Source organism: Trachurus trachurus (assembly GCF_905171665.1).
Source record: "Trachurus trachurus genome assembly, chromosome: 22".
NCBI lineage: Eukaryota > Metazoa > Chordata > Actinopteri > Carangiformes > Carangidae > Trachurus > Trachurus trachurus.
Genome location: NC_139907.1, coordinates 25,140,161 through 25,158,986, shown reverse-complemented (window position 1 = coordinate 25,158,986; position 18,826 = coordinate 25,140,161). Strand labels below are relative to the sequence as shown.

The 18,826-nt window shown below is 44.9% G+C and overlaps 3 protein-coding genes across 5 annotated transcripts in view; 2 read left to right on the top strand and 1 right to left on the bottom strand.

Annotated features, from left to right (window-relative positions):
- The window catches only part of adss1 (adenylosuccinate synthase 1), a 108,605-nt gene that overhangs the window by 10,533 nt on the left and 79,246 nt on the right, over positions 1 to 18,826 (top strand). The window lies entirely within an intron of this gene.
- Positions 6,968 to 10,721, bottom strand: zbtb42 (zinc finger and BTB domain containing 42). Of its 3 annotated transcripts, none has more exons than XM_083997909.1 (2): positions 10,568 to 10,721; positions 6,968 to 9,119 (listed from the first exon to the last, which is right to left on the bottom strand). In XM_083997909.1, the coding sequence occupies exon 2, from the start codon at positions 9,103 to 9,105 to the stop codon at positions 7,522 to 7,524; it is 1,584 nt and encodes a 527-aa protein (XP_083854035.1). In that variant the 5' UTR covers positions 9,106 to 9,119; positions 10,568 to 10,721; the 3' UTR covers positions 6,968 to 7,521. The 3 variants fall into 3 exon arrangements, with proteins under 3 accessions (XP_083854035.1, XP_083854036.1, XP_083854034.1); XM_083997910.1 differs by having other exon boundaries at positions 10,584 to 10,687; XM_083997908.1 differs by lacking the exon at positions 10,568 to 10,721 and adding an exon at positions 9,509 to 9,767.
- akt1 (v-akt murine thymoma viral oncogene homolog 1) overlaps positions 16,610 to 18,826 on the top strand; it is a 34,810-nt gene continuing 32,593 nt past the window's right edge. The window contains exon 1 of the mRNA XM_083998609.1: positions 16,610 to 16,768. The gene's annotated coding sequence lies outside the window, so the exon portion shown is untranslated. The remainder of the gene's footprint in view (positions 16,769 to 18,826) is intronic.

Below are 18,826 nucleotides of genomic sequence, written 5' to 3'. Positions count from 1 at the left end.
CCTGTGAGTCATTGTTGCATCAGACCTCAATTTAGTGTTCTTTGGTTGAAGAAGAAAAAGATAATTTAATGTATGACAGAGGGTATGAATCATCCCCCCTCTCATCAGTCAAACCAAGGCTATTGGCTCAGTGCTTAGAGCAGCTAATGCTGGTGATGATGTGTCTTGATGCTCTCCACAGCCTGAAAAATTAAGAGTAAAAACCATTTTTCAGGTAGAAGGACATTATGAGAGGTTGGATCTCTGCCAAGGCCGATGTCAGACAACATCACCAGAGTTCAGAGAAGAAAAGACAAAAAAATGAGAGAGAAAAATCAAATACCCAGTAAATGATCCGCATCTGCCGTAAAGTGTGAGGGGAGGGGGGGAGGGGGGTCTTCTCTGGCTCCTGCTCCATCCCTTAGGCCAGAACACTCCCAGATGTCAATCTGCCTGACATCAACACAGGACAATCATGAGTCTTAACCCAGAGTGGTGCAGATGCGTTACCTCCTTCCCTCCCTCTCCTCTCTCTGTTAATAATGCTGCTGTGATGTGTTCATGAACCCCCCACCACCACCACCACCACATAAGAATGCAGCTGCCTTTTTTTTTTTTTTTTTCAGCACATCCCCATCCATGACACCCGAAAACAAAAAGGTCACGGTGTACTTTCTCTCAATGCCCCCCCCCCCCCCCCCTTCTCTCCCATCTCACCCAACCCCACCCCACCCTACGAATTGCCCTCATCTTTTCTCTTGGTACATGTATGGCTGGGTGTCTGCGAGGAGGAGGACGGGGTGGTGGCAGAGGGGGAAGGGGGGCACACATACACACACACACACACACAATCACCCACAGCGCTCCAGACAGGACCAACTGCAGCCGGCCAGCGGGAGCACGTGGCTTTGTCTTTCACCCATTCTTTTGGGGACCAGCTGTGGACTGAGCGTGGCGAGCGTCAAAACCCAGTGATGCTGCTGCTATAAATATGCGTCAACGAGTGTGAGTAAGTGACAGCTGTACAGTGGACCAAGGACACACTGTCTTGGCACTGTCAGGGCGAGCCACTCCAAAAAAGGCAAACCCAGTATGAGAGCACTAGTTGATATGTATTTATGCACTTATAGGAGCGATTGATATCTGACACACACGCTTCACATTTGGGTGTTTTTTTTTTTAAGCTCCTTCAGACGTGTGTGGCTCACACTCAATGTAATACGCAATGCAATATTACATTGCAATAATGGTTAATCATCACTGAGATTTTTTTTTTTTTTGCACACACCAGACTATTCAATTATTCCATGGGACTTAAATTATTATTGTTCATTCTTGGGAGCAGTGTGATTTTCTGAAAGTCAAAAGAGTGGCTCCTCTGAAATTAAGTGGATGATAACCATATGCATGTGTGTTAATATGGAGAGAGAAAAAGAAAAACCACCCATGTGTGTGTGTGTGTGTGTATTGTCTGTACACAAGTGCATGTGTGACTGTGTTTGTGTGCCCTTTTCAAGTGTGACCACCTGTCTTTTGTTAAGAAATAAATAAATAAACACAGGCCACACCAGCTGTCCCTGGCAGTCCGTCCCTTCAGAGGTCAAGGGCTCCCACCGCTGGCCTTGTTGAGGTGGTGGACACTTACAACTTTCCTCTCAACTTCTCTCAAGTACCTCTAAACACACACACACACACACACACACACAGAGAAAGAGAGAGAGACACACACACACAATCACAATCACTCACAGCCAAATGAGCCGGGCTTTGAGCCTCGGAGAGGAATGTTTTATTACACCATCGAGTTACACTGCACATATCCCAGCTCGTCACCCTGCAGCTAAGCCCTATCACATGGCCCCGACTTTCCATGTGAAGGTTTTGGTCCATAAGAAACACACACACACACACACACACACACACACAGGCACACCAGGCAGTCTAAGCCCTGGATCCTGTTAGGCAGATGTGAGGTGTTGGTGCCAGTGAGCTCTGAGGCCTGCTGCTGTGGATGTTTACAGTGTGAGGTGGCCGCAGCCTTGCGGAGGGCCCTTATTTACCGTGGGCTGGCCGGTTGGCTGGGCCGGGGCCGTTCAGGGTGTTTATGAATGATCTTGGGAGGACATTGTTTTCTTTATGTTGTAGCTGCCTGGCCAGCGCCGCTGTGTCGTCTGTTTGTGCATAAAGTACGTGCTGGGGAGCCGGGCCAGACAATAGCCTGGCTGAACTACTACCCACGCACACAATGGAGTGTTGGGGATGAGGGCGAGGTTTGGGGGGCCCGTGGTTTGGGGGGCTGCGGGGGTGGAGGTAGGATAGATGCGGGGAGGGTGCAGGGGCAGTTGGATGCGACCCATGTCTATATGGTGTTCCCAGAATGGGTGAGCTGGAGGGGGATTGGAGGGGGGGGCAGGGCGGTGGGAACCCGAGCACATCCCCATTGGGATCACGTCGCCGAGCAGCTGGATTTCTTTCATCGTGCAGCAGGGAAATAATTAAAAGTTCTCGCCATTGAAAATGTCCAGTGAATTGGCATCAAGTCCCTCAGTTAGACACGCACACACACACAGACACACACACAGACACACACTCGGTATGTTAATTATTTATGTAGAAAAAGATGCATGTGTAGAGATAGGTTTGTTGAAGCCGGTATCAGTGTTAATGACATGACAAATTCAACTGGTTCTGTTATCCCAGGTTCGATCTCCCCTGCAGAGTATTGGCAACAGGTCAGGAACAATGGGGGCCTGTCTTGAAAGTCTCCGTCCTTGAGCTCAGTTTATGGTTTCAGAGGGATCGGGCCTGTAAGACCAGCAGTATTATCACATTCTGTTGTCTCTGTACACATTGCAATTCTGCCCACACACACTCTCTGTCTGCCTGATTGTTGCTGCTGTGTGTCAGAGTCTTCTATAATATTCTCTGGCTTTTCTCCTCTATGATGTTTATGTGTCTGTTAATGACATACGACCTAAAACTAAACGACTGAAGTAGTGTGGCAGTGTGTGTGTGGTGGTGGTGGGGGTGGGGGGGTTGTAAATGAATGAAACACACAAAAAGAAAGTTGTTCCATTTAATTCTATGCATAATCTTAATAAAGACCTAAATCAAGATTGTCACATTTCCACAGCACACACACACAAGCACACTCCAAAAGCGCAAACAAAGAAAATGCACATACAGTTATAGATCAAAGTAAATTGCCTCAATATCTAAGCAATGTCAATTCTGCATAAAGATTGTCCTCTAATCTCTACACCACTAACACTGAAGCAATTGATTACTATAAAATATACCTTTCTTATTAAAAAATTATATTAAATTCTAATGGCACTTCTACAAATTCTATTAAAAAGATTTTCATTTTGACATTTAGAAGCTTTTTTCTTTTCTGTTTTTTTTTTTTTAAACCAAATTAAAACGGAGACAGTCAAATGTTGCACAAGAAGCAAATGCAATAATAAATATTTCTCATGATTATACACAATTTCACAGTTGTAACCTGCAGAGGACAAAATTCCAGTATCAGTATATAAGTCAGTTTTAGACTTTAAAAAAAAAAAAAAAGGATCATACAGCATGAGTTAGGCAAACATAGCCCTCGGTCAAGAGAAGCACTGTTTCCATAGAAGTCAACAATCAAAAATCTCAGTGTTTCACATTCAACAGTGACATTAACTGAGGAACAGACTGTTAGTTCCCAGTAGCGCTGGCTACTAAAAGCCAAAACAGAAAAAAATGCTTGTCTTCAGTTGAACACATCCAAAAAAACTGATTTAGTCACAAACAAAACAAAGAGAAATGGTCAAAATAAATCTCAGAATGCCGATGTAATCTCTTGCAAAGCAGCAAAAAACAAATTCAATGGACTTCAAACTTTTAGTTTGTCTTGTTTGACATTTTTGATATGATAGAAAAAAAAACAAAAAAAAACAGGAACAACAGCTGTGAAGTGTTTCACATCAGTGGGCCACTGTCGCTGTGACGTGAACTTTTGACACCGCAGTCGAGGGCGAAAATGTACAATATAGAAAAAGGCCTTCTCCAGATGCAACACCTATTTGTGTGTCTACAAGGCACATTTGGTGATCATCCTGGAGGTATAAATAAAGACTGCAAACAATAAAAAGAAAGAAATTCTTTACATATCATTAGTTTGTTTGTCTGTCTACCTCTGTACACATGTACATTAGAGAATCAAGAGATTTTAACTTGCACCACATATGAAATATTCCTTTAAAAAAAGAACTGAAAACAGACAAAATCTACATTCCTGTGGGTTCGGATTGAAATATACATTATTAACACTACACGACATCTACGTCTCTGAAATATAGCTATTGTTCTGATGACTAACAACGTGATTAACCTGTCATGTGAACAACAGGAGTGTTGTGCAAGTAAACAGGGAGCCAAAGCACATTTCCTGAAAAAGAAAAAAAAAACATTACAAGCCAACCTTGATCATTGGAGCTCCACTGCTGACTGCAGGTCAGGTAAGGAGAATGAAAATCAGATTGCACGTAATTCTGAGAGAAACGCTTTGATTCCGTCTTGACTTGGGCTTTTTCTCTGCCTAGAAATGCTGACGACCTCGCTGCAGAACGCTGAGGAATCACAGAGAGAACTCATCTCCGAGTCCTCAGGAGAAGTCTTGGTGATTAACAGAAAAAGAAAACAACACCTCGGGGGTGTTTGTGCTGAAACGCACAGGTAGTCAGCACCTACATCTGACCTCCGCTAGCCGTCACAGTTTGCCAGATATATATATATTATTTTTTTTGTGTCAATCTCAACGAGCTTTTCCTCGGTCTGGCACTTTGAAAACAATACTCTGATATTCTCTTGATGGATGTGCAATCAAATCACCGTGGTACTCCTCCATGCAGAGGAAACAATGAAGCATTTATCTGCTGCATGCTGGGATGTGGAGGGGGCCGTTCTTTGATGCCTCCAGACAATACACCTGTTTACAGTCTCCCTGCTCTCCCTTTGCTAAATACATTTCTCACATTCCAAGGGCTCCATTCAATACAGAAAAGTGCAAAGAGAGACTTGCGCTGGCTTTTCTCCCCACAGCTCGGAGAGAGACACACAATGATCCCTTGAGAACTACCTGGGACCTGGCGATGGTGGTGGGGGGTGTGTGTGTGTGTGGATGTAGGGGAGGGGGACAATGCCTGTATTGTCTCAGTTCTATAGGTAGCCAATGCCGTATCAGTGTGGCTGTGCTTGTGAACAACTGTTTCCTGTGGCGGAACAGCGGAGCGGTATCAACCGTGCCGATTTGTAGTGAGGCGGAGTCCAATCAAGCCTTGAATATGGAAAAGGAACCAAACTCCCCCGGGGAAGACGTGACACTTTAAGAGACTGCAGCCTTAATAAGACACCTGACTCTTCTCTCTCCCTCCTCTCCCTCCTCTCCCTCTCTCCGCCTAACGTGTGTTGTAACACGGAAAAACAAACAGTTTGATAAATAGAATATATATTTACATTAAATATACAAATAGTAAGAAATAGCAGCCTAGACAATAGTGTTGAAACTATATGCATGCTAAAAACAAGTGCTTCTCTATGTTCCATGTGACGAATCTCTCGCAGAGGTTTCTACATGTTATATTAAAATACAGTTACAGTAACTTGATTTGCACAGAGAAAAATAAACAGACAGCCCCGACACCAGTTAATGAGTACCAAAATTGCTAGGCAAGACGCGATGTCTTTCAAGCTTATAGCAATAAGGACTAACACCTACAATAAACCCTGAACCAAGTCAAAACTAATAAATAAATTCTGATCAAGTCTTCTCAGGACAGATTAGACAAACATCATGAACTTTTAGTGCTACGCCCCCTGTTTTAAGAATTCATACAGCCTCTAAGTGAACAGACAGGAAGAAACCCCCATTTTTCCTTGCCCGGAGATTCTTCCCAAAAAAAAAAAAAAAAAAAAGGACTTGAGCCTCAACAAAAGGCCTCCAGCTTCATCAGTAGTAACTTACACACAGTACAGTAACAAGATACAACAATGTGAAAAAGTTCGCTCCAAAGAAAGAAAACAGTCAGTAGATTCGGGCTGAATGGCACAGCTTCTGATGAACAACAGTTCCCCGACAAAAGCACTGAACATCCATCTGTCTTCCCTCTGTGACCCCCCCCCCCCCTCCCTCCCTCCCACTCCCCACTCCCCCCCACTCCCCACTCCCCAGTCCCCTGGCTGCTGAGGGTCTCGCCTTCAACACCATGTCAGTGTACTGTTAGCCTTAATGCCATACCAGGAAATAACAAGGTAATTCACCGTTAACTGTTTCCTTTTAAACCTCAAACGAGCCGTTGAACGTTTCATTGATTTATATGCTTTTTATTACCTTCTTGTAATTGACTTTTATTATTATTATTATTATTAATATTATTAAGGACACTGGTGGATCAGTTGGCGTTCGTTACCTTTGTTATCGCCTGGTATGTGGAGTGTAATGCAGGTTTCGTAAAAAGAAAAAAGGCCTTAAAAGCCACTGAACTGGGCAAGAAGGCATCGCAATATATCTCATTCTTGTTTTGAGTAAGTCCACTAGGTGAAGTGTAGAGAACTTCAGTAGGCACCAGTGTTACAGGCATTAGCTTTTAACTACTCTCCATCCCTCCTCTGATTATACAACTTGTTTTGAAGTAGCAATTACAAGGCCGTTTCATCGATGTACGCTCGCTCACATTAGCAACTAAAGAGCTGGTAACTCTCTCTCCCCAAGGCAAAAAAGAAATGTGATGATATAATGGTCTGCTTGTCTCTTGTTATAAACAACATAAAACTCTAACCAGGTTTTTTTTCAATCAAACAGAGAAAAACATATATTCTACTTCAGTGAAAAAAATAATAATCATACTTCCAGTAGTCAAACTTCATTAGTTTTGCTGCCTTATGATAGTTTACTTTGTTAAAAGGACTAAACAAATCCCAAATAATAAATAACAAAAACGTAGGAGTTAAAAAAAAAAAAAAAATCATATATTGCTACTCACGGACGGTTCTGATCTCCCATGTGCACAAAGTCTCACCTACTCTGACGATTGTATTAACATAATGTTAGGATTAGCCATCACCCATTTACCCAGAGGGTACGAACATGGATGCTTTCATCGAATAAACTCAACGACAGATTGACACAAACAGGACACGAAACAAAACAAGTGCATCATCTGATTTGTTCACCTTTCACCAACACAGATCCAGAGCTTGAGTTTCACAGCACCCATGTTTTAATCTTGAAAAAAAAAAAGCCTGTGGCACCTTTCGGACTGTCTGCCTCTGAACCGGCATTTCAAACCTCTTGACTCAGTCCGGCTGCAGAGGGCAGATCCAGTCTTAAAGTTGCTACATCTTTAAAACTCGAAAAATGCCACATGGGTGGGTGGGTGGGTGAGTGGGGTGGAATCCGTAAAAAGATATGTCTCCGACAAACTAAAGAAAACTGTTCGGTGATAGATTTCAGTGTGTGAAAAGACATTCTCGTCTCATGTCATGGCACTGGTGAGGCGTGTTTTATCCAATGGCGAGAGTCTTGACAAGGCCACAGTGAAACTTCCTGATGTGGCGGTACAGGTCCCCGGACTGGGTGAAGCGCCGTTCACACCACTTACAGGCGTGGGGCTTCTCACGTGTGTGAACCACAGCGTGCCGACTCAAGTTATGCGAGTACTGGAAGCTCTTGCCACACTGGCCACAGGTGTATGGCTTCTCGCCAGAGTGCGTGCGCTCGTGGCGCTTGAGGGTGTACATGCAGGAGAAGGTCTTGTTGCACTGCATGCAGGTGGGGACCGAGCCGTCGGGGGACAGCTTGGACCGGGCGCCTTCCTTCTCGCGGAAGTGCGAGCTGAGGTGCAGCTGCAGCACGTGGGGGCTGGGGAAGACTTTGCTGCAGAGGGGGCACACGCACACCTGTTGCCCCGGGGGCAGGAGCACCCCGCTGGACGTGGAGATGTCTGAAGAGGCCAGGTCGTCCTCCTCCTCCTCCTCGCTGTCCCCCAGCAGCCGACCCCTCCTCTCCTCCAGCTCCCTGCCCGGGGCGCCCTCCCTCCCCCCCTCCTCGTCCATCAGGTCCTCCTCCTGGGAGAGCAGGGCGGCTGTGGAGCCGTTGTTGCCTGGGAAGAGGGCAGCGAACCCTGTCACCACCGAGCTCCTGGCGCTATTCCCAAAGCGCTGGCTCTCAGGGCTCGTCGGCTCACTGTCCTCCTGCTCTGACAGCAAGTCGTGTTCGTCTTTAACAAGTGGCTCAATGCCCTGCTGCTGGCTGTCGAGGGCCAGCTGTCCCGAGACGTAGGAGGGGTGTAAGGGATCTCTGCTAGACAGAGGCTTGAAAGACAAATCCAGTGCACAGTCCATGTCATCTGAAGCCCAGGACCTCTGGGACAGCGATACGGTGGAACTACTGACATCAGCTTTTGTTTTTCCAGCTGTTTGGACGCAGGGCTCGGCCTCTGCTGACACATAATTGACACTTACAAGGTCCGGGGACCTGCCAGAGTGACCGTTCGCCTTCTGCCTGCTCCGTGCAGACCTATCACAATCTGTGACAGCCAGCCTGACTTCGCTCTTGTCCATGTCAAACTCTTCCGCCGGGGGGGCCCTGTGAAGCCCCTGAGACGGCGTCTGGGGCTGTCGCCGGATGAGCTGCTTACTGTGCAGCTCGCCGTCCGACGAGTTGTCCCTGTCCAGACAGCTCAGTCCCAGACCCTCGCCCAGCTTCTCATCCAGGGAGGAGAGTTCCTTATCCTTCAGCCTGCCTTTACACACTTTGACTATGTCGTACATGTGGAGGTAGCTGGCCGCTGCCAGGACGTCTTCCACCGGCAGAGTGCTGAACTCCAACTTCCCCTCATACATAAATTCAAGGAGCAGACTGAAAGCAGGGGCTGTCACAATGTCACTGTTGAGATGCACAACGTCCCTTTTGTCTAGCTGGTCCCTGTAGAAGAGATGGAAGTACATGCTGCAGGAGGCCAGCACGGCTCTGTGCGCTTTGAATCGAGCCTCCCCGACAAGAACAGTGCAGTCACAGAGGAAACCTTGGTGACGCTGCTGACTCAGACACTGCAGCAACTGGCGGCTATGGTCTGGGAACTCCATTCTTCCTTCATAACCTGATGAAAAACAGGAAAAACAGGATAGTGGGTGAGGGAAATGGAGGACACACACACACAGTCGAGCTGCTGTCGCATGCCAGAGGGAAATAAATAAATAAATAAAAACACCGAAGTGACAGAGAGAGCGGAGAAATGGGAGAAATAATAACTTCAGCTCAAATAACGCAAACGATTACAAAGTGTCAGCAAACACAAACACACACACACACATGACCTTACACCTGCCGCGCTTCCACACACACATTCACATTCACATACACATACACACTCAAGTTCATTAAATCATAGCAAATGTCCAAACTTCATTCAGATAAGGCTTTCAGCGCTCTAACCGCCTCCAGCTAACACTTTATCCAACTTGAGTGATGCAGGACACGCTCACCCACCCATGTTTCACGGTGTAAACGGATCCACGGATACCTAACGCTATACAGGCTATATAGTGGGTTGTCGGTTGTCCGTCAGACCTGCAGTTCTCCTATACTTCTTGCGCTCCTTCTCCCACCCACCCCCAAAAGAAATTTTTAAGCGAATGGCGACGCGCCGGTGCGTTCCCAAACGCACACACAACAGAGGTGTTTACAGAACAAGCAAGTGTGGCTGGGAATGATCGCGCCCGTCCATCGGAGAGAGAGAAAGAGAGAGAGAGAGGCTGGCGTGAAAAAAAATAAGAGCAGAGCGGAGTGAGTAAACTGCTGCTCTGTTTGCTAATTACACTGCAAGCTGTGGAGTCAGCTGCTCTGACATCACCGCAATGGAAACGCTACCTCCAGCTGTGCTCCCCTTTATGCCATATGTTAACTCTGGGCTACGCAGTGCAAAAAAAAAGAAGAAGAAAGAAACTCAACTTACTTGAAGTGAGGGGATCGTTGAGAAATAACGCATGTCTAACTTTTTTTCCTATCTCAGACGATCTGATATCAACACCACTAAACCGCAACTCGATGTCCGCGGATGAGGAGAAAAAACGCTTTGTGGCCCCCTTTTTTTACGCACAGAGCACGCACACGCGCACAGCTGTGTGTGTGTGTGTGTGTGTATGTGGAGGGGAGGAGGGGGGGGTTCTTTAAAGGGTGTTAATTCAAACCAGAAAAGGCAGATGACAAAGAGGAGGAGAGAGAAAAAAAAGGAAAAGTAAAGTCAAAGTGAATATTAAAGTTTGATGCCACCGTGCATCTGTGTGGAAAATCCGCGCAAAGAAGTTAACGATCGATTATAATAAAATAAGAAAAAAGTGTAGGGAGGAGGAGAGCGGAGGGCGCAGTAAACCGAGCTCCGTGTCCGTGTCGGGAAAACGCATTGCTGGGATCCTTTTAAACAGCAGAGGAACTCGCAGCAAAAGCCAACTGCGCTGAACGAAGCGGCGAGAGAGAGAGAGAAGGGGGGACACACACTCCTATAACTTTCGCTTTCTCCGCTCCGAGCCACCGAAACACCGTACTCACATTCACTTCCGCCTACTTCGTCGTCTTTTTCTCCTTAAAAGCGCCGATTTCCTTTCATGATGTGCGGCCAGATGTTCGCTTCTCTCCCTCGTCGTTTCTTGAGCTTCCACAGTCCGACCCTGGCAAGGCAGGCTGCACTCAGCGCTGCTGTGTGTCAAGCAGGTTGATAATGGCACAAGTCTCGCGATATCGCGCGGAGAGCCCACAATAAGTTGGGTTACTACTCTGTGAATTCGCACAGCGGCAGCAAGTAGCAGAGTACACTGGGAACATCAATTGGCTGTCTTATTAAAACACCTGTCCCTTGAACGGGGGGGGAGGGGTGAGGAGTGGAGAGGAGGGGGCTTCTGTCTCACTCTGTAGGAGCCTGAAGTGGAGCAGGAAGCAGACAAGTGACACAACTGAAACCAAATTCTAGTCTTTTAATTTTTTTTTTTTTTTAATATCAAACTGTAAGCTAAACGAGTTGCTTGGTCTTTTCTCAGAAGTATCCAGATCTGTTTGAAGATAATGGGATTTGTAAAAGTTTAAACCCAGATTTAAAATTTTGGCTCATTTACTGTAACAAGCCTCCCAAAAATGTTGCCCCCTTCTTTTTTATTCCTGCTGTGGTTGAAAAAATAAAAATAAAACACACTTTTTGTGTTACAAAGACTTGGTATTTGTGAAGGTTATCCAAACTGATAAAAGAATTGTAAATCTCGCTTTGTGATTTCGAGGGTCAGTGGTCTTTTTTGGGGGGAACTTTTAAGGGCTGTTCTCTCTAATCCTGCTTTGGGGTTGTGGAATTCCCTGGCACCAAATCACCACCAGTGCCTTTTGTTTTTTTCCAGACCACACCACAGGTCCTCGTTGTGTTTTATTTAACTCAAGTCGTCTTGAGACAGGCAGGGTGACGTTAAAAAAAAAAAAAAAAAAGCCATTCATTTGTGTAAGTTTTTAAGACATTAGCTATTTTAAAAACACACCCTCACACTCTTCCGAGTCCTGCTCCGTAATTGTTAAAGCTGTAGAGATGGTGGCACGGTGGAGGAACAGGGGCTCGAGGTTGCAGCTGCTCATCTCGTGCCCCCCTCCTCCTCCTCCTCCTCCCCCCCTCCCCCTCTCCTCCCTCCTCCTGTTCCTCCCTGTGCTCCCCCAACTGCCTCGGTCACCTTTGCCCTGTGTTCCAGCTGTCGTGTGTTTTGAAAGGGCCATTTGCAGCTCCTCACAGCCTTCTGACACAGAGGGGAATGAGCAATGTGACGGGAGGCGGCAGCCACTGGTCGGAAGGGGCCACCGGCTAGATTCTTATCCACTTACTGCTTTATTCCATTTTTAGTCCGGGCTGTTAGGACTCACTTCACAGAGAGCGGATCTCTGAGCTCTGATGATCACGAGCAGGAGAATGCTGCAGTCTCTAAATAAAAACTCCACTGGTTAATTGGATGCTCCTAGATAATAAAGCAAAAAAAACGATGACTGACTTCCTATACACCTGTAAACTAAATGAATACACAAGTGTTCCTATTGAAGTGTGTGATGTGTTACATGAATAACAAATTACCATTCAGCACCGAGACACACACACACACACACACACACACCATCCATGCAGAGGCAGCGATGTGGATAAGAATAGGAGCAGTGGCCCTGTGTTTCTCTGGCCCTGGCAAACGTAGGCGCCCAGTAGAGGAGGGGTGTGTGTTCACAGGGCAAGACAAAGCAGTGGTTGTGCCTGGGGACCGTGGCCTCAGAGAGAGAGGCTCGGCACGGCCAAGGTTCTCACACACAGAGAAAGATAGAGACGGGGAGAGAGGGAGAGAGAATGAGAGTGGGAGAGTGGGGGAGCGGGTGAGAGAGGGAGAGAAAGAGAGAGGGAGAGGGAGAACACTTCCTGGAGGTTCATTCTTCCTCTCTGCAATCATCAATGGCATTCTCCCCCTGACCCACTCCTCTCTCAGACAAACAAAAGACCCCGCATTCCAGTGTAGCCTGACCGGCCAACCAGCCAGCCATCCAACCACAGTTGAACCACATCACTCTCCCCAACTGGACCGGAGTCTCATCATGGGGGTGGGCTCAGAGCTGGAGCTGGAGCTGGAGCTGGGCTGAGGACACTGGTGATACATCCTGATGCATTGAAAAAAAATGTGAGAGAAAAAAGTGTAGATAAGTTAACCACTGCAGATGTGCCCTATAAACTATGAAGCATCCCTCTGTTTATTTCACATGGGGATGATGTATTTTACCCTTTAACAATCTAAAGGTGCAGCAGTATGGTGGATTATACTTTATTGCCACATTCAATTCTATTCTATTGTCACTTTCATGAAAAACCTTTGTTTAACATGGGAGCGAGAATTCCTCATTTATGGTGCAGGTTTGCACCGTTGTTGTTATATATTGGACTTGTACACATTGAACTCTACAATTTTTGTGATTTAAAATAAATAAAGTGTTATTCAATATTTGGGGAAATAGGCTACATTTCTCTTTCTAAGAGTTAGATGAACAGAGAATATGTAGCTGGAAACGGCAGCTGAAGTTTTTTTTTTTTGTTATGTGTGGATCAGTTGTTGGTCGGTGGCTGTGAGTCCAGCTGCTCCCAGGAGGGGAGGGAGACATTTTCCAGAAGCTGCATGTAAAACCTCAACTTTTCAATTACGCACTTTGGCTTCTGTGCAGATCAAACAAATGTGTTAATTAATGAGTTTTAGCAGTGAGGTAGACAGACTTTCACAGAGCAAAGCTAGCTGTTATGCTAAGTAAAGTTAACTGGCAGCTGGCTCCTTCTATATTTTCTTTACAAGGAAGTAAGTTTTCTCTCAATCAAAGGTGTTGTATGTCGTGCAGGTTGCAGACCCCTTTTAGGCCAGTTTGTGATTTTGTTTTGTTTCTTTCTGTGTGTGACACTGGGAAAGAACTCAGAATTCCACTGCTCAAAGATACGGCTTCTCACTGAGCCTCAGTCTTGAATGTTTAGACCTGTAGCTGCGTAACAGATGGATAATACATCCTGGAAAATAATGTGACAATACAAGCAACATTGCACTGCAGTTGCCGGGTGATGTGGTATTGGTCGGACCCCCCCCACCTCCTCCCTCCAGCCTCCCCCTCCCTATTATGGCCCTCCTGCCCCTCTGTGTCTAATTGTTGCTACTACATGTTATCTGCTCTCCTTCGCCGGCCCCCGCTCTGCTCTGAATGTGATATTCCGACACAGACACTGCAAGTAGACTAGAAAAGATGAGAGCAGATGAGTCTATGGCAGGAAAGACAGTTTTATCTCACTTTGACTCTTTGATCTTTTTAGTTTTTGCTTTGAACCTGCAAAACTAACAACGGGGTAGGCATTCCCATCACCAGACCAGCCAGAGACAGCTGAGGAGGGTGCAGAGGCAGAGGCAGAGGCAGAGGAGGAGGAAGAGGAGGAGGTGGTGGAGGAGGTGGAGGTGGGATACCCTCAGTCAGCTCTTTCTGTATATGACAGGAACAGCTTGGCATGGCTGACGCATAGTAGCGGCGAGGAGCACATTACAGTGTAAGTGACAAAGAGGGGAAATGACAACAGAGGGGGCTGAGAGACAGAGGCCAGAGGCCAGTGAGTTTTTCATCACGGAGGGAAGGCTGGCAGCTGTCACTGCCCTCCTGTTCTCACAACATTATTTATCAGGTATCGTGCAACTTTTCACAAATACGCTCTCCCATTCCTATATCATACTCTTCTGCAGTTTACACTGATTGAGCTTGCTCATGCTCACAGATAATGTGTCAATAGATATCATCTTCAAAAGTCAGACCATCAGATGTAGATCAAAAGCTTGGATGGCAATATGAAGGTGAGAGGTCTCCGGAAGTTTTAATGTGAAGGAAATGGTTTTTTTTCCCCTCTATGACCAAGTCATCTGAGCTTTGATACAGAGGATCTCTGACTCTTTTTAAGTGTGACTGACTGACCTGTCTGTACCTGTCCTCAGCTGGTTTAGCTCCTACCTCTCTGGGAGGAAGTCTTTGTGGCTGCAGATGAGCTTTAATCTTGAATAATCTGTCATAACAAGCAATTTTATAAGATGATAAAAACCCATTAATCAGGACACATGCAACATTTTTACCATCTATATTATCTATGCAGATTATGCTGAGACAATTGATGCATTAAAAAATTAAGCAGGGGTTATTCTTGTTCTCATAGGCCTAGATAATAATGCCTACTTAATTAAAGTCCACTTACTGTTTTTTTCCTCTTTGCTGTGTCACAGAGGTGGATCTGTTGACAGTTGTTGTGGTTTCAGTCCATTCATTCATGCAGACAATGTGATGCAGTTGGAAAGCTCCAGAACAGACTTGTTTCAGTCTCAGTCATGATAAATCAGATATGCTGAAGTGCCAAAAAAAAAAAAAAAAAAAAAAAGAGAGAGAGACAGAGAGAGAGAAAATGCTGAAAATGTACATTTGAATAATTTTAGCCTTGGCCACAAAGTTAGAAATACAAATGTTATGTTCAAGTGCTGAAGTTCACATCATATCTTGGCTTTTAAGTGAAAATATCAAAGGCCCCTTCCATCCCACAATAACTCAGACAGAAAGCCTGTCTTTTTCCGATCAACAGGCCTTCTACTACTGTCATTACCTCTAATTAGTTGTCTCCAAAATACGCCATAAATCACTGAGCTGCAGAAAGTAAACAGCACCATACCCAGCACACCACTCACTTGTTATTTTTTCCAATTGATTTTAATATTATTTTTACGACAGTATTCAGGACTCCATGTCTGACAGCCAGGTCCTGAGGGGACATTAGATAAAGTTGTTTTCAATGTGAAAGACAATAACCCCTGTGCTTTGCCAGCTCATGAGCCTCCTTTGAATCTGATTTCAGAACTCATGCTTTAGCCTGGTGCTTGTCTGTTTCACATTATTTATGCTTTACTTGAATTTTATTTTTTGGTCATTTTCACAGACCTTATTTAATAAAAAGAGGTTAGTTATTTGAATGTATTTTTGAAAGCAGAGAACAAAAATATAATACAATAAAGTTATCAATATAACCAAACTATATCAACCATATCCACCTACTTTTGCTGATGTATAGCCAACTATATATTTGTGTGTCTGTATCTACATAACCTTTATGCATCCTAATGGTTTTATTGTGTATATTGTTTGTGTAATTACATTTATTTTATTCTAGCATGTTTTTGAAGCATGCAATTATAGTCTACACACTGCTATAGAGTGAACTGTGAGACAGTTTAGAAGTACATCTAAACACGATTTAACACCCTGATGGATGTAATTTTCCTTTTCATACCTCAGCACATGCAGTCAATATTTTACATATTGGAATATATTTATGTTTCTATTTTCATATAATGAAATTACATTATCCACAATGAAATGACTCTTGATTATATTGTTGCTGTAATACAATTTTGAATGGTATTAAACTACTGTTGAAAACGTATAAATAATTATAAAATTAATTGACAAGCTTATTGATTGAGATTCTATTTTGATTATAACTTTAAGTCAAAATGGATCAAATTCACATGGTCCAGCTGCTTTTGTGAAGCTGGGAATTTGGGCTATTTTGATTGCTGGTCTGCAACACAAAGCAATATCCGTGATTTTAGGCAATGGAAAACTGTGAAGGACACCTCTAACTATTTTCTGACATTTAATAGCCCAGAAAAATAATTTGCAGAATAATGAAAATCATTTCATTTGTCAAAAAATGAAATCACTAACTACCAACAGTAACTTTAAAAAAGTCATTCCTGTAGCAGACATCACCTCATGCGATTGTTTGAGCACGTTAACAACTGTGATGTACAGCCTGCTGGGGCCTCAGCGGGTCCCCGGACCACAGTTTGGATACCACCGGCACAGATAAAACAGCGCCGAGTTCAACGAGGCCATGCAGAATAAGCACGTATAGAAACACTGCAGGATTTTTTTTTCAATGGGGTCGGCTGACAGCCCTACTACTCCTCCTATGAGTGCGAGTCATAAAAACAGGGTCGGGCGTTAGGACCCGGGAGAGCAGACTGCCACAGAGGCATTGCAGACTGCGCGTTTGGGAGGTGTAGTGGAAGAAAGGCAAGAGAAACGGAGTAAATGAGAGCACTTTGTCCAGATTGTTGAAGGACTTATCAACTTAATATACCGCCGAAACAGCTCCCTATAATGAGACGGACACACTGTTGAATCCCCGTCCAGGTAAATGTCCGCGTTTCCTTCGCATGGTTAACTACAAGAGGTCGACAGCTAGACAGGGTAGGTCCCCATTGTACTTACATGGGATGCGGTTATTCTCACCCAAGCTGCCCTGCTAGGCCCCATATCCTTTCTATCGCTAAATGCAAACCTGAAATGAGGTACTTTCCTGACTTCACGTCGCCGTTGCAAGTTGTTGTTTTGGTTTTTTAAAGCAGTAAAGTCGAGGGCTTACAAAAGGTCCCGCGGTGAATTATAACGCCTTGTTGTTTTTTTCTTCTTCCCTCAAACAACACTGCGTCTTTGTAATGTTAACCATTCATTTTTGACAATGACCACTTTTGAGACGCAGCCCTCGGGCCAAAATATCTGCAGTCATGTTACTTTGAACGGCTCGTCTCTACGAGAAAGTAGTTTTTTTGTGTGCTCGTACCGAGGTCAATGAAAACAAATGAGCTCAACGAGAGAGCGGTTCATTCATTGTTATGAAGTAGCTCAGCGTGTGTTTACTGCTTTGACTGAGGAGTTAATCACCAGACAACCATTTTACGTCTAGTCACCAGCTTTGCTAGCCTGTTGCTGCTCTCTCCTCCATCCAGGCGCACTGATATGAAGTGCTACATCTCTGTTGTGACGTGTTGTCCCCCCCCACCACCACCTTTCTCTCTCTCATGTGCTGCCTCTCAAAATGGGGTCCACGGCTGCATGGGGACCCCTCTGATCCACAGGGAGGTCACTGGAGAAATAACACTATCTGTTATTGTCTTATTTTTTCCCCCCTCTCTAGTAATCAGCATGTGGGTTAGTGTTATTGTGATGGGCTTTCACTCTCCTCACTGTTATCATGCCACCTACAGTGATGACAGTAAAAATAGGTACATTGATAGATGGCCTACGTTTGTTATTGGCAGTTTGATTTAATATGTGGTTTCTGTGCATTTGAACCTTTGCAGTGCTTGAATTAAGATGATTAGTGTTTGCAGCTCATCATTCACTGGACGTCCTCTGGTTTCTTTTATCTGTGTGTTTACAGTTGAGTCCAGATCTAGTGCAGTCATATTATCACCTCCTGCACTATAAAAGCTCAACTGTGCAAACCTGTGGCCTAACCAAGCTGGCACTGACCACAGAATACCCAAAGGCTCTTAAATAACTTCATGATTGATAAGTATGATAAACACATTAAAACTGCAGACTTGGTGCACAAACAGCAGCTTCCATCTCCTGTATTTTGGGTGTTAATTTGAGTACAGTAGGCCTATAGGGATTCAAAATTTTTCGACTAATTGTTGAGATATTTCACAAATCCACACGACCTTCATCCTCTCTAGTCATCAGCACGGTGGGATAATGCATGTGGGCCAGTGTTATTGTGATAGGTTTCACTCTCCTCACTGTTATCATGCCACCTACAGTGCTGACAGTTATGACAGCATGTGTTTACTAAATCATGTTTAACTACAGGGCTCCTTTGTGAAGCGGGGTTTGTTTTCGTAGGAGTCTTTATCAGGTGGTTGTCTGTGATGTAAAAAACCGATGGGAGTTTGCATGGAAAAGTTCCTCGGCTGCACAGGTTTCATGGACATCATGCCAGATGTGAAGGACTCCAGATAAAAAAAACTTGTTAGCTTGTTGTTGTCACTGTTTGTCTCCCAGAGGTCACATAATAATATGCAATGTACAGTTAACTTAACGGAGAGGAGAACATTGTCCTCGGGCATGTTGTACCCGTTACGCCTTTTAGTATCAAAATGTTTTTTTTTTATCAGTCATGGGACTACGTCTCTTCAGAGTGTGTGTACGCAAAGGGGGCTGGTGGGGAGGGGGACTTGGCATGTGACCCAGGGAAGACGTAACAAGCTGGTGTAATGATGCAGCCGCCGGTGACTGCTTGGCTTGTCCCTGTTCTATTTAGAAAATTCCAGTCACCTCCCACCCAATCCCCTCGCAAGCCCCCGTTGACGCAAATGTGCCACCAGTTGCATGCAGAATCTGAGGAATGTTGTTTGAAATTTTGTCCTGGTACACACACACATACGCACACACACACACACACACACA